This window comes from Dasypus novemcinctus, chromosome 6 (assembly GCF_030445035.2).
Source record: "Dasypus novemcinctus isolate mDasNov1 chromosome 6, mDasNov1.1.hap2, whole genome shotgun sequence".
NCBI classification, from domain to species: Eukaryota; Metazoa; Chordata; class Mammalia; order Cingulata; family Dasypodidae; genus Dasypus; species Dasypus novemcinctus.
Genome location: NC_080678.1, coordinates 62,070,891 through 62,087,798, shown reverse-complemented (window position 1 = coordinate 62,087,798; position 16,908 = coordinate 62,070,891). Strand labels below are relative to the sequence as shown.

General features: G+C 33.5%; 1 protein-coding gene across 1 annotated transcript in view; it reads left to right on the top strand.

Moving 5' to 3' along the window:
* LOC101441123 (protocadherin-15) overlaps positions 1-16,908 on the top strand; it is a 1,917,137-nt gene that overhangs the window by 1,269,061 nt on the left and 631,168 nt on the right. The window contains exon 6 of the mRNA XM_058298874.2: positions 7,318-7,478. Coding sequence (XP_058154857.1) covers positions 7,318-7,478 — 161 coding nt within the window. The remainder of the gene's footprint in view (positions 1-7,317; positions 7,479-16,908) is intronic.

Here is a 16,908-nt window from a genome sequence, read left to right as displayed (position 1 = left end):
TATATTAGGGTTCACTGTGTTGTACAAGTCTGTTTGCTTGTAATTCTTATCATGGCAACATGTATGTAAAATGAAATTATCCATTTCATCTTGGGGTTAAATTTATCATCCTAGGTCAATAACAATAATGTTTATTTTGATACCAATTTAACTTCAATAGTATACACAAATGCAGTTCCTATTCTCTTCTGCCCCCCTCCAAATTTTTGTTATACTTGTTACAAATTATAACTTTATACAATGTATTCCCAAACCATAGATTTATCATGACTTTTTATGCATTTTCTTTACAGAACTGGTTAAGTGTAGAAAATGGAGTTACATCAAAATTAAAAATTGAAAAAAAAAAAACCAATACAAATACAATGCTACTAGTATTTAAGCATTGCTCATAGGGCAGATCCGGTGAAGATAGATTCCCTCAGGTTTTGTTTATCTGGGAGTGCCTTAATATCTCCCTCTTTTTGAAAGACAGTCTCATTAGATATACAATTCTTGGTTGACAATAGTTCTCTTTCATTACTTAAAAAATTTCATCCCACTGCCTTTTTGCATCCATGGTTTCTGATGAGAAATCAGCATTCAAATCTTTTTGAGGTTTCCTTGTACATGATGCATTGCTTCTCTCTTGCAGCTTTCAGGACTCTCTGTTTGTCCTTGACATTTCACAGTTTGAGTATAATGTGCCTGCCATTGATCTTCCTATTTGGGGTTTGTTGGGTTTCTTGAATGTATACATTCATGTGCTTTATTAAATTTGGGAAGTTTTCAGCCATTATTTTTTTACTATTCCTTCTGCTATTTCTCTCTTTCTTCTCCTTCTGGGCCTTCTATAATGTATATATTTGTATGTTTCATGGTATCCCATGAATCGCTAATGCTTTATTCATTTTCCTTCATTTGTTTTCCTTTTGCTCTTTAGTGGGAATAATTTCAATTGTCCTATCTGCAAATACACTGATCCTCTCTTCTGCCAATTCCAGTCTGCTCTTGTAACCCTATTGACCATTTTCTATTTCAGTAATTGTTGTCTTAAAATACATTTTATCTGTTTGACTCCTTTGTATACTTCTCTTTATTGAAATTCTCATTTTGTTTATTTTGTTTTTCTAATGTTCAGTGGTCCTTTCTCCATGTGTACCTTTAGCTCTTTGAGCATACTCAAGACAATATTTTAAAAGTCTTTGGTAAGTCTAAACTATTGTCTTCTTCTAATATTTTATCTTGTTCCTTCAGAAGGTCCATCATTTCCATTTATTTGTATTCCTTGTAATCTTTTGTTGTACACAATAATATTTTAATGTGTTAACTCTGGAATTTAATCTCTGATGTGACTGTTCCTTAAGTTTGTGTCAGGTTAATATTTTCCTTGAGTGATAAGAGCTAACAAAAACAACCACACAGGTACAAAAAATCACCTTTCACAATCTTCAAAGGATGGCTCTGCAGTGGCTGGTGCTCTCTTCAAAGCTTAGCCTCCTTTTAAAGAACCTGAAGCATAGACTGAGGTGAAAGCACAACATCCTTTCTAGTCTTTTCTGAGCACGTATTTTGTCCTGAGCATACACTAATGGCCTTAATAATTCGCAGTGTACAAAGATCCAAATGTCCCCTCTAATCTTATGAAATAGTCTTCCTGGGAACTTCATTGTATACCTTAAATCCTGTAAGCCTTTACCTCAGGCTGCTGCAATTTAATTGTTTCTTACACCGATTTTATTGTTGTTAAGCTGCTTCTACCTGCAGGGCTAATTCTGAGATGGTGAACCAGAATTGAGTATGTTACTTCAGTTATTCAATTATTCAGGCTGCCACCTGAGAGTGGCACAGAGCATTCTCTGCTGTCTCCAGAACTGAGACAAGGCACTCAAAGCAAGAATGCAGTCAGGTCCACACTGAGCTGGGGAATGTTTGGGGTGGGGGCACCATGGGCACCATAAGGTTTTCCTACCAATTTTAAGTGGCATTTTTCCTAATTTGTTGCTTGCATAGTTACTGCAACCCTTTAACCCTTTTTTTTCCCCTCTTCAGATGGTCCATTTCCATTTCTTTGTATTCCCTGTAATTTTTTTGTTGCATACTGTGAAAGTCATCTATGCCAGTTTACTAGTTATTCAAAGATTTTTATGGTGAAATGGAACCTGAGTATCTTACTCATCTTACTCTGCCATCTTGGTTAACTAGAAGTCATTTTTCATCATGACTGTGACTAATAATCCCCAACATTCAAACAAAGGCCAACCAAATTTTTATTTTCTTTATGAACTTGCTAGACACTGTGTGTAATAAAACATATACATAATATATTTCTTAACCTATAAGAGTTTATCAAGTAGCTGTCTAGAGACCATACATATATGGTATATATTTGGCTCTATAAAAATAGCCAAAATTCAGTTTATATAATTGTAAGCCAAGTGTGAAAAATTAAAGAGACCACTTCCAGGTTAGTCCTGGATAATTTGAACAAAGAAAATTTGAACATAAAAAGAGTCTTGGTTTAACTTAATAAGTTTGTTATCTGTTTTACTCAATAGTAACTATATAATGGCCATTTTCACTGGTTAAGACATACTGACATTCACTGAAAAACTGATCCTCCCAGTCTGATCTGATTCTCTCAGTGTGACAGGAAGTTTTCTTGGACCATCATTAGTGCCAACTATCTATTCTTTTTCTAGGAAAGTCAAGTAATTAAGGTAGGTAGTTATAGATCATGACCTGGGGAAGTTGGTTCCAGGGTCAAGTCATGCATAATTACATTGAATTGTTATATATTGTCTTACTGAAAAATGGAAAAACTACATAGCTCAATTTTTAACTCTTTTGTTTTAATCAAGTGATGTACATGTGGAAACTTCTGTTTTTGTTTTTGTTTTCATTTGAAGGGAATACGATGCAAGAGAAAACTGTGGATGCTCCTGGCTGTATTATGCAGCTTAGCATTCTTCCAGTTAATTTAATCTGGGAAAATTGTTGGAAAGTTTGATGCAATCCATATTTTTTTACACACCTTTGAATAATCAATTGTTTTACAGCAAAAGGTGGTGGGTTTTATGCAGACTGTTCATTTTTTAGTATTTGGAAGGGGCCCTGTATTAGCCAAAGGGGTGCTGATGGAAAATACCAGAAATTAATTGGTTTATAAGGGGTATTTATTTGGAGTAGGAGCTTACAGATACCAGGTCATAAAGCATAAATTACTTCCCTTACCAAAGTCTATTTTCACACGTTGGAGCAAGATGGCTGCCGGCATCTGCAAGGCTTCCTGAGTTCCTCCCTTCCTAGGGCTTGCTTCTCTTTCCTCTGTGTGCTTACTTCCTGGGGTTCCTGCTTAAGGTGTCAGCATCAAACTCAACATCAAAAACCCTAACATTAAGAACCCCTCGAACTCTGTCTTTTGCCATTCCTTTTATCTGCGAGTCCCCTCCCACCAAAGGGTGGGAACTCAATTTCCTACTGACACAAGAGGTTTACTTCTTCTAGAAATTGAGTAAACCTCTGAATCCAATATAATCTCATATGCCCAGAGGAAAAGATCAGTTTACAAACACAATCCAATATTTCCTTTTGGAATTTATCAATAATATCAAACTGCTACAGGCCCCAACAGTCAATTTTCATTTGTCTCTCCTTGCAAAACTTACCCTCTCAGCTTCATTGAATTAGACTAGTTAGAAAGGCATCACCCCCACACACCCACACCCACATACATATGCCTCCACAGTATTTTTAGAGATTAATGCATTTTGTTATAACTGCCTATATAAAGAATCAAATATCTTTTGAAGGAAAACATATTAAATGTCCAGTTATGACTTATACCTTCATCATATCTATCTATCTATCTATCTATCTATCTATCTATCTATCTATCTATCTATCTATCTATCTACCTATCTTAGAACCAAACAAGTACTAGGCAAGAGTAAAATATGATCAAACTAAAGAATGCTTCTTTAGTAATATGTAGTTGTTGAATAAGACCTTCTCCTGCTCTCAAATCAAATTTGAGTCTTTATGAGAAAATTCAAAATTGTCTGAAGATAAGGAGTAGTAGAAAGTGGAAAGAGCATGGGTGACTCCGTAGTTTGGGTTGCACATCAGTTGGAATGACATGTAGGAATATATGGCCATTGGAGAGATGGAGCCTTATTTAAAATTTTATTTAGGAGGGCATTCCCGCCCTACTTTTAACATCCAAGAAGGTCAATTTTGGGTTCATAGCATTTCAAGCCATATAAATTATTTCAGACTGCTTGCTACACCCATGTGTTGACCAAGCTTGATAACCTTAGCTTTGTGACATATCGAGGCAATTTTATTTACACAGACATCAATGACATAAAATGTCATTTTTCTTTAGCCTCAAATTAACTAATAACATCAACAAAAATAATCACAGCTCACATTTACTGAACCCTGATTCTGTATCAGGAGCTGAGATCAGAAATTCACATGTGTTATCTCATTTAGTTTTCAGAGCAACCTAACACACGTTTTTTGATGCAAATTTCCCTATACACAATAAATAGGGAAATTAAGTTTTTTAAATGAGGAAGTTTGTTGATTCATAAATTATTTTCCAATATATTTATGTTTTGAAGTAACTTGGTCAATCTTTTTCAAAATTATAAAGAAACCCATAGCTATATAAGATGTTCTTAAGAAAAAGGCTGCAGCCTTATTGAAATGTCTTAAATCAATTAATGCCTGCATTCGTGGCTACATGAACCTCCTATAACTAATACCTTGTTGCTCTCTCTGGCAAAGCTGTGAATACAGATGAAGGAGTGGCAAACTTATTTCTCTGAATTGAAACAATAGATTAAAGAAGAAGAATAAACCCTAGATCAGGATTTCAATTTGTTTTTCAATTTTGATAAAAATAATCTCTATTAGAAATAAAAGAACCTCAATACCTTCTTCTCAAAGGTAGAAGTACAATCCCCAATATTTAAGGCTGTAAAAGATTGAATGTTATGCATGGTAAAAATATTAAGTAAATATTCAACCAAGAAAGTATTTTTATTGTGATCATAATTGTTTCAGTTTTAATTAGTACTTTGGATATAAGAACACAAGTTTTTTTTCCAGGAAGATACTTAGAGTTTTATTTATTCTGGCGCTCATTTTAAAGAAGAGAGAAATTGAGAGTCAGAGTTAATGGGGTTAAGCAATCTGTCAGTTTTCACATGACAGCTAAGTGGTGGATCTAGGATGGTATTCTAAACTTTGAATTCTAGGGCTGGCTCTCCTACTTTCTATGGTGAAAGAATCAAACTCAATTTAATTCCCTCTCTCTGATTGCCATTGGTCTTTAGTATGATGAAAATAAATTTTCATGTAAGAAGGAGCATACCTTAGGCACCACCTATTCTGTAAGGCGGTCCTTTCAGGGTCAACACTGTTGACTATCACATGTTAAAGTTCTCTCTTTTTCAGCACACTAGCACTAGAAACAGAGTTTCTATCAGGGAAGAACACAGATGGGCTGAGAGCAAAAATCATTATTTAGATGCACGCCATGAAATTTTAAAAATATCATTAAGGAAAATATAATTCCAGACAGTATTTTTCTTCCACTGTTTTAATAGTGATTAAAATACCTATTAAAACTTGCTTTAGTTGTAATCCAGTTGCTTTATGGAGAGGAATGCCCCTTCCTTAGCCTGCCATGGTATGTTTGAATATTATTAAAATACGTGCTGCTGCTGTATTAAGCACTATTGAATGGAGACATTAAATTTTTATGTTAGTTAAACTACCTATTGCACATTTCTTATTTTTTCCTAGATTGGAATATGGATTTTCATTTAATTTCTTAATTATATATTGAGTTACAGACCAAACAGTTTTCCAAAGGCAGTTGTGTGAAGTATTTGAAAATAAGCACATACCCAGGACTTGAAAATATTCTTGGGGTAGTTCAGAGAATATCATCAGTGACTGATTTGTAATTCCAGGTGTTTTGTCTGTATATTACCCATCCACCATTTCATTCAAAAGATAGAGGGATCAGTTTTCTTCACTATACAGGCTAGTAAGTGTTAGTATGTGAAAAAGTAGAAGAAAAAGCTACCATTTAGATAAGTATTTGTCTTATTAGAGGGTGTTATTTAGGTTTGTTGTTTTAAAAAAAGAATGGTTTCATTCAACATTTCTTGGGCAGATAAACCTGATTAATAATAATCTGATAAAGATATATTATATACCATTATTATATTTGCTGAGAAAATCTTCCAAATGAACTGTCCTCTTATATTATTATACAAGGGTGTAACATTGCAGCTAATGTCCCTCAAGAAAATGCAGCTGATATATTTTGTAGCCTATTTTTCAGGCCAGATTTATATTTATTATATATATATTTATTATATATATATACATATATACACCCTAAGACAATGAGTTCTCTAGATATTTACCATTTATTCTATGTCTTTAGGAGAGCACATATTTATTTGCATGGCCACATCTCACATCTCTTCTGTATGCCATAAGTTTAATAAAAAAGATCACTTGAAAATGATTGCTCTAAGCTATGGTACATTATTATTTGGTAAAGAGATTTTTGCTGTGTGGGAAAAAATGGGATTTCAGTTGCATTAGTGCTGTTTGCATTCAACTTGTAAAATGCATGGAATCTTTAAAATGGTAGCAAAGATTTGAGACATACTGTATTTGCAACTCTCATACAACAAATATCTGCAATTCAGCCTACTGAAAAAAAAATGAGAAGAAATGAGGATCAAAATGTTACATTGGAATATTGTGTTGTTCTAGTCAAGTGCCTCAGACATGTTTTAAGAAGAACGGCTTCTACTGTGTGTCTGCATACTAGTTTTCTCTTTCTTATTAAGATTTATGCTTTATGGATTTGCTCTAAGATAAGAGAAAAAGAAGCAGCTCTTCACCATGGGAGACACTACTCCTTTAGCTCTTCCTTTCTCTTCTTCTTTCTTATTTTCAGATGTCTCTTTTCATATCAGAAGTCTTACTGAGTGAATTGATGTATCAGCCTCTGTTATTATAGGCATTTCCCTTTGTTCATGATGAAATTCAGTGATATCTCCTGTGAAAAGTGATGGAAAGAAACAGATTCATGTTAAAGGGAACCAAAATATCATTTATAAATAGCAGAATGAAGATAGTTTTGCTTTTTGGACAAAGAACATTTTCTATCTGATGCTAGATATAAAGTTGAATATTTTCTGCTTTAAAACAGATTTGCAAACCAGAGGGGGTTTAAGTGCATGATCTTTGCTAAAGAAAGCATATGAGTAAAATGGGTTCTCAACTTTCTTTGGCTTGCAGGTACGATTCTGGTGGACAACATGCTGATCAAAGGGACAGCGGGAGGACCAGACCCCACCATAGAGCTCTCTTTAAAGGACAACGTGGATTACTGGGTGTTGTTGGATCCTGTTAAACAAATGCTTTTCCTGAACAGCACAGGCAGAGTTCTGGATAGAGATGTTAGTTTTTTGGTTTTTTTTTTTCATTTTTCCCCTTTTCCTCTGTGTCACAACTTTATTATAATTTATCTGCATGGGTTTATTGATTGCACATAATATCTTATTTATTTAATTTGAGGTTATTAGCTTAGCCAGCAAAACCTTTTTTTCTCCAACTCCTTGAAAGAATGAGAAATAAAGGGAAAATCTGTGTGTGAGTGAACCATTAGACAGTATTTTCCTCTAACATCCTGAAAGCTGGTCAAATTTCCAATCAAGAAGAGAATACATTGCTTATAGTACAGGGGTGTTGAGCCTTTGAAAAGCAAGATAATCGTAGCTGTAATCCATTTCTTCCTGAAAATGGTGAAGGGTGAGAGTGCCATGTCAGTGTGGCCTGAGGACAGAAAGTGTGTTAGCTGCTTTTACAAACAGTAAGCATTGGTTGAGGAGTGTGGGTTTGTCATTATACGTGGATAATTGTTAAAAAGAAAACAAAGATGAGCAAATTTTCTCGTCCATGTGACAGCTCAGTAGATCTCAGCATAACTTACGTGTTTTGTTATTAAAAAACAGCTAAATTACCAAATTTTCTGAATTTCTCTTTTCTGAAAAATTTAAACAAAACTTGTAGATTTAAATAGACCTCTAAAATAACTATCCCAGTCTTTCTTGAGTAAAGCGAAGGGAAGAAGTAGTAATCAGGAATTGCACAGAACCCTGGGAAAACTTGGGAAATGCCTCTAAACTCTCTTATCTCCAAATTCCCAGTTTATGAAGTCCGAATAGGAGATATTCAACTTTGTAGACCTGATTCATCTTACATCATTGCTCAGGGTTTATGTTCTTTCCTTTTCATAATAGAATGTGGAGTAGATGATCACTTAATCAGTTTCACTTATAAACTTTGGAGTCACTGAGAGTGATGGACAGGGCAGTACATGGGACTATCCCTCCGGGACGTGCTTGCAAACTTTAAACGCTGGGGGAGGCCGATAATTCAGCAGACTGAGCAATGTGACAGGCGTAAAATGTGGGTAGCAGTATAGGTATAATTGGGGGAGTTGAGTTCAACTATCTATCCCTCCAAAAAAGTTATCTTTAATGCTGCCTTCTTCTTCACCCTTGCAGCTTGCTCTGACTTCTTTTCCTCAGGGCAACATTCTTCATGCCCCATAGTTTACACCTTAGGCTGGGTGGCTAAAAATGTGTAAAATAGAATAAAGACAGTTCAGAAGAGGTGCCTTAGCCTCCTGAGAATAACCTGGCCAATGGCACCTTCACTGCACCTGCAACTCACTGATTCGTCCCACCTGCATTAATCACAGGGCATCCTTCACTAGAACTTAATTAGGAATATTGATGTCATAGTAATTTTTAAATGTAATAGCTTTGGAGCATTATAAAGTATTCATCTATTTTAGACTGCTGCTATTTTATACTTTATTTCCCTGGTAATTTTTTTTCCTTTTTATAAAACTTAATAGATGATTTAAAATCATACTGTATTACTGATAAATTACTTTCTTTATGGAATCATTTTTTCTTCATCAGATATTAAAAGTCCAACGTCTAAGCCTGAACTATGAATAGAAAGAAATGATATCTTCAGTATAAATAAATTGTACCCATATCCCCAGACTATAACATTATTTTAATTAATTACTGAACAAATATCAACTTCACTTTTAAAATAATACTTTCTATTGGTGTTATTTTTCAAATCTGATAAGGGTAGCAGTTTTTTTTGGACATTGGCTAAAGTGAAAGGGTATAATGGAAACACCTTTAAAATGTATTTGACTTGAAACTAATATTTATAAAAGTTTGCAAAGATATTATTTAAGAAGCATCAGACTGGTTCTTTAAGTCAGCAATCAGAAATGATTTACTTTCTGTTCAAAATGTTCTTTTGTGTAAGGAGTGGTATGGTCATGTTAAACCTGCAAAGATAGCTTGTAAGCAAAGGTATTAGCAGATGATATTGGCATCCACCTATCTAAAATTAGTTAGAGTAGCTGGAGACTAGGGTACCTAAAATGTTTATATATTGAATGACTATTACAGAGGAAAAATCTGTAAAAATTTGCTCCCACACTCATAACATAGTTAACATTTGGTAATTCGACAAACTCAATTTTTGAAATATGGCAAGGTAAAACATGCTCTGATCCTTAGTAACATGTGAAGATAAGCCTGATGGTTAAAGAAAGTCATGCCAAAGATTTAATATTACCATCCTGTACAAGCACTGTCACCTGGTTGGTGGGGCTTACAAAAAGTGAATTAAAAGAGGACAGGAATTGAACCTTCTAATACAGAGGTAATTTGCAGTATTTATTCTTCTTCCAAATAGGACTTGTGATTATGGAAGAAAGTGTCACAGATGCACTGAGAAATGCTATGCCTTTATCTTCTTTCCTAGCAACATTAAAAGTGGAATACTAAAGAGGAAAATATTTTTGGTTTAGAGCAAAATATAGTGATACAAAGAATGCTCTCAATGTAGAAAACTGAAGATTGAGGATATATGTTAGTTTCCTAGAGCTACCATAACAAATTACCACAAACTGGTTGGCTTAAAACAGCAGACATTTATTCTCTCACAGTTCTGGAGGCCAGAAATCTGAAATCAAGTTATTGTCAGGACCACGCTCCCACTGATATCTCTAGGGAAGAATCTGTTGTACGTCTTTCTCTTAGCCTCCAGTGGTTGTAGGCAATCCTTGGAAGGCCTTTGCTAGTACATGCATCATCCAGTCTTGGCCTCTGTCTTCATCTGGTGTTCCCTCTCTGTGTCTGTATGTCTGTCTCTTTAAAATGGAGGTCATCAAATTAATGACAACCAGAAAATGAAAAAAATGGAAAATAAGCCTGATGTGCAGGAAGCTGCTAAATCATTACAACATACCAGAGATGAAATGAGTCATTAATAAATATTTCTTTGCAGGCCCACCCTTAATATTCCCAAGTAATAAACTTCTATGAGTAAAGGGAATTCTGATAAGAATAGGCTGAAATAAACTTTTTGACTTATAAATTTGGTATAAAGTCTTCATCTTTTTGAAGTGGAGCATACTGTCAGGATTCTGATGAAATCTCTGGTCCCATTTCTCAGTAAAAAAATATTTGTTTGCACATAAATTACTTCCCACGAAATTCAGTGGTTTCACTGACTGCCAAGTGAAACCTAGCCTCAAAATGTTAGAGAATCTTGCATCTCAAAATTGATAATTCTAAATATAACTAAGAAACGGGATGCTGATTTACCACATATCTTTTATACGAAATTTCACTCGACTAACTTGTCATTAAGTGATTTTTTGTTAGGTATTAGGTATCTGTCACATTCCTCTAACAGAAAGTGATTGATCTTCATGTGACTTGGAAAAAAATAAATCTCAATTAAATGTCTTATTTTAGTGTAATTCACTATGTCCTATTTTAGTTTTGAAGTTTTTTACTTCTTGTGAATTGCTCTTTCTGCAGCCATAGTGCTTTTAGGGATTTATTCATTAAAGTGTAATTGTTTTTGTTTTCCTGAAAATCCTTGACCCAGACCCCATCCATTTTGTCTGAAGCATGCATAAGCCATTGCTGCTAAACAAGTAAGGTGGTAAGCCATGCTTTTAAATCCAAGTCTAATCACAACAGGAAAATACTATTTAATAGTAAAATAATGTAAACATATATTAAACATTTCAGCAAATAAAAATATTATATGAGGAAGTAGTTTTCCCATATAGAGAAAATGACTTTTAGTATTTTTCCTGCCATATATTATTCTTATATATGTGTGTAGGTTCAGGTATATTTATAAGACTATTTAATTAAAATTTGTTCACAGTAAATATTATTGTAACTTGTAATACAAATCTTTCCATGTGAATGAGTGTATATTTACATAATCACAATGGCTAATGGTTGCATAGAATTTTATTGCATAAATAAATCAAAACTATTTTTTGAATCAGTCACCTTTTTAATATTGAGTTTGGTTGCAGTTCTTGGATGATTACAGATTTCTGCAGTGAAAAATGTTGTACATGAAAATTTGGATACCTCTCCTATTATTTTGTAAACTCATTAAATTACTGATCAGTGACTTTTACTAAACTGTCCTTCCAATGTGTTGTACCAATATACTTCCCTGCCAATATTGCTAAATAATTGCAGTGCTTGAAATAAAATAATTGTACAGTTTATGCATTTGAAATGACTTTAGTCTTTTTTGGGGAGCTGTTGTTTGTTTTCACTTTACTGTTTAACATCATTCATACTGACTTGTAATATATGATTTAGTAGATATTTTTTCTTGGCCTTATTTCTTTATACTACTAGTTAATATTTCCTATAAAAATATAACAGGTAATTCATTTGAAAAATGTGCAGGGGCCTATTTTTCTCATATAGATTCTGTTTGTAAATAGTGCAGTCTGAATATAAATGTGTGTATATTCCTAATATATTCTAAATTCCACTTAATATCAAACACATATGGTTTTACCCAAAAGCTAAGTATTTATAAAAAATGTATTATTATTGAATAATTGTATTAATAACAAAAAAAATGCCCAAACATTTGTATTTTATTTTAAAATATAGAAAATGTATCTGAAATGTAATTCTTTAGAGTGTTGTCCAAATTCTTTGCTTTGTTTTGTGAATTCTATGTATCATTAAAAATGTGACTGCTCTGAATAGCAAAATAGAACCAACATTTAGCGTTTGACCCTACAAATGACTGTCAAACCTCCATATTGTTATCTTTGGGCTAGAATTTATTTTAATCATCCGTAGGGGACAATGCTCTGGAAATTTTTTCTTAATGGAAATTTTTCCACTGAGTCCTTGACATACAACAATAACTTTCTAAGAATATTCTGATTTTAATTGATGTTCTTAGGCTTATAAGAAAGGCACAGAAAATACCCTCAAATAACTTCAAGTCAATGAGGGAAAGTATTAAAAAATATCAGCATGTTAGATTGAATTACGTTCCCCAATTTAGATGCATTCCTATTCTTACTCCGTGTTCCTGTGTGTGTGAACCCATTGTAAATAGGCCCTCTTAAAAATACTATTTTAGTTAAGGTGTGGTCCAACTGAACTAGGGTGGGCCTTAATCCAATTACTGCAATGCTCTAAGCAGACGAAATTCAGACCTAGAGAAAGCAATGGGGAGGAGTCAGAAGCCAAAAGTCAACAGAATCAAGAAGACAAAGGAGAGGACATCGCCATGTGACTTGAGGCAGGGATCAGAACCCAGGAACCCTAAAGATTGCCAGCGAGCCAGGATGCTAGGAACCCCAGAAGGAAACAAGCCTTCTAGCCAATGCCTTGATTGGGACTTCTGGCCTCTGAAACTGTGAGCCAATAAATTCCTGTGGTTTAAGCCAACCTATGGTGTGGTATTTGTCATAGTATCCTGTCAAACTCAGACAATCAATATCACAGAAATGAAGCATAATTTGGTTTTAGGAAAATCAGAAATTTATCAGGAACAGAAAAAACTACTTGGTCTTCTTGAGTTGCAAGTTCTCTAGTCTGCATTTCTCTGTGTCTGCTATGTTCTTCTCTTTGCTGATCAGACTACACTGTTCACTTATATTTTTGCTCCCCTTTTTCTTTGGTTTGGAATTGGCTTTTGCTGCTTTGGTGTTTTTTCAATTTCTCTGTAAACTTCCAATACAATACTACAGACTAACCAGTTACTGTGTTTTGCTAAATTAGTGAAAGAGAACATCTAAATACTCAATGTCCTGAGTCAGTTGCAGCCAGGGAGGCAGGTCATGTGGTTGATCCCTGTTTAACTAGAATTGGCCTTTCGGCAGCAGTTCATAGATGGTGTACTTCTCAGAGAATATGCCCTAAATCATGTTTTCTATACCTTGTTCACAGAGGCCATAATCTATCTCTTAATGGGAATATTTGAATAATCATATCTACATGGAATTGAAGGCAAATTTAATGTAACCATAAATATTTTTAAAGTTAAATGTTGAAAAAATTATTGAATAAATGAATGAACTCATAAAAATTTCTGAGGATAAATTAAATATTTTTTATTTAATTGCCAGAATTTTATGTGAGGTAGTATAAATATGAACTGTGATAATTTTCAGGTATGGTTCATAAGTCCTTCCCAAATGGTCATTTTTAATTCTTATCTTTATCCATGTTTATGAAAGTTACATAAATATTCTGCATTTAAAGAAAAGGAGAAGGTGTAAAATGAAGAATATTCATGAATGATAACACAACCAGAATTTGTTGCCTGGCTTGAAAATGAAGAGGCTCCATAATAAAAAAGCATCACATAAGAATCTTCAAAATGTCAAATTATCGTCTAACTTAACCAATTTTCTCTACTCAGTATTGACCATGAAATAATATTGATGATAATAATTAGCATTAAAGTAGCAAGAAAAAAATGATTCTGGTGCAGTTCTGCAATACTTATCACAGAACTTGGGCAAAATTTTAAAAGTTTCTGAATAGAGAGAGATTATGTTCATGACAACCCCAAACATATTAACTTCTCTTTTTCCAGATTCTAAGCTGGTAGTTGCACAAAGAGCTACTCCTCTGCCCTGGTCAATATTTAGTATTAGTAGTTTTATCTCCACAGCGAGTCTTTGTATCCATTAGCCTAATGTCATTATAAGCTCTCTTTTGTTCTCACTTGAAACTTTGGGCATCTCCTACTTGTTTCTAGTATCTTTTTTTTTCTTTGTTTTCTTTTAAATGTTACATTCAAGAAATATGAGGTCCCCATATACCCCCCACCCCCCTCACCCCACGCCTCCCTTGATGATGGAAGAGGTTATTGATCTAGTATCTTTCTTGATTAAACCTTTCCTTGATTCATTGCTCCAGAATATAGATCTGATCTTGTCAACAGGAGTCTTTTCATTGCAAACTGTTTTATCTGGCCCATGAGTTTTTTAGAATCAAGCTTCAGCCTGTCTATCTCATTTCCTTATATAGAAATAAATAATATCTAAGATTTCAGAACTATTCCTAATCTTACCACGTCTCCACTCCTATTCTTTTGAACCTAATGCTTTGAAGTCACCTCTACTCCATGTCATCATTTGAATGTTACCTACAATGAAGAAAAGGGACATGTTTTAAATGCTACTTTCTATATGGAATATTTACTGATGTTAACAATGACATATGCTTTCTTGCTCCAAAGTCTATAGCCTTTATTTAATTCTCTTGTTTTTTTTTAACTTGCATTTTAATTATTTATGTACATCTCATGTCAACTTTACAATATTTATTCTTTGCATACAAGAACTATATCATATTAATCCCACACATGTTGGATTTTGCATATAAAAACATCTACTCTTAAATAAACTGAATATCTTTAATAACTTATTATGAAATATTTACAAATTTATCTTAATATTACATATACCTAATTATATTTTCAAACCCAAGTCTCCTTCTACAGACAACATTTTCTATAAATATACTCTTCATTGTGAAAAGTTTAATTTGTGAAGAACACACAGCTCTAGTCAGCCATTTACTTTAAAGCTTATTTTTACTTGTTTTTTCCTAGCACACACTTATTTCTTTTCACTGTTCTCTAGTTTATTCAGCAATGAATATTCCTCATTTTGTTCAGATAATAAACACATAGGAGTAAAAATCATGACAAGAAACATTCATTCTCTGAGGAATGGATAAACTTTGCTTATACTTTATGAAAGTTAAAATTGATTCCTACTCAAGTTTGTTAAACTTTATTTTCCATAGGTCTTAAGTGCTGTGAGTTTTAGAAAAGCCCAATTCCCCTTAGGTTGAAGATGTATGCCGTAATCTCCAATATTTATATCGCTTTACATGTTGAATCCTGAGTGAAAAACTCAATAAAATTTTCTATTTTTTTTATTTTTTAAATATCTACAAATTATAAAATTCATACGTATTAGTTGGAAAATTTTCTTTCCTTACTTCCTTCTCCCAGCTTCACTTTTCAAAGTTAACCTTCTTTTACTGTTGGTGTGTATAATTCCTGAACTCTGTTTATCCTTATCAAAACCCATATGTACCCATACATACTGCTATGCAAATATGCAGTTATACATTCTGAGTACTATGTTAAGCATTGATTTTTTTAAAATAAAATTTTATTTGAAGTATATAATACATACACGAACATACATAAACAGTAAGTGTATAGTAAAGGTTGTGAACAAAGCTAACATGAATATCGTTACACAAGGTTCCCATATATCACCCCACCACTAACACCTTGCATTGCTCTGAAACATTTGTTACAAACTATGAAAGAGCATCACCAAAATATTGCTACTAACTATAGTCCATATCTTAAATTTGGTGTTAAACTGGGAGAAGAATATATATGTCTAAGAATATATAACTGGCAGTTGTTTTAATTAATTACCCCAGCACATGGTATACCCAATTTTTTCCTTCTTTGTTTCTTGAGTATAGTGATTAAATAAAATTAAAGAAGATAAAATTAGTGTGACTTATTTTTGCTACCAGTTATGAAAGAAAACCCAAAAGTTCCCTAACACATCCCTAAGCATTTTGGAGTTCCTAAACACTTACTAATCAGCATAGAACTGCATTTGATGTATTTATGATCTTCTTATATTGCAGAATAGAATCTACTACAATGGAAGATTACAATATATGTTATATATCAGTCACAGGGAATTCTAGCCTTCAGTGTGATCCATTATGGTTGAAATTTATGGCCAGCTAAGTTTCATCCATGTTACTAACTGTTGCACAGGGAGTTGAAGCTGAGAGTGACAATGGTTTCAGGTGACCTGGTTTATCTAATTTATGATACTGAGCAGGACTAAGTGGGAACTCAGTGCATGGTATATTTGATCCTCTATTTAAAATGATTGTGAACTTTCTGTCCCAATGCTACCACTCAAGGTAGAATTAGAAGTTGAAATGGAATGGCTTTATAGGTCTCTTTTGCAATATTTGGAAGATAAATGAGATTAGAAGAACATAATTCACCTGCTTGTCTTCAAAGAGGTTTGTCGAAGGCTAATAGTACAAGTATTTATTCTGTTTTCACTTCACCATTGAAAGCTGCAAGACCTTAAAAAAGTCTTTTAAAGCAGACATCTTGGAACTACTGGTAAAGATGAAAGTCATCTGGTTCAAATTTTCTTTAGAAAACTTTTGAACTGTAGTCCTTCTAGAAAGATCTTTTGACTCAAACTTGCAGATTTTCAGTATTGGGACCCAATTTAGACAATAGTGCATTCTATTTTGCAGCACTTTGAATAGAAAATCCTTGCTTCTATTGAAGGCATATGCTTAGTAATACTTTTTATTCGTTATTATTTTTTTCTATTATCTAGAATGACAATGAATAATCTCATAGATCTTTTCATAACAACCTTCAAATATCTACCAAATCCTCTCTTGGTTAGCTTAAACA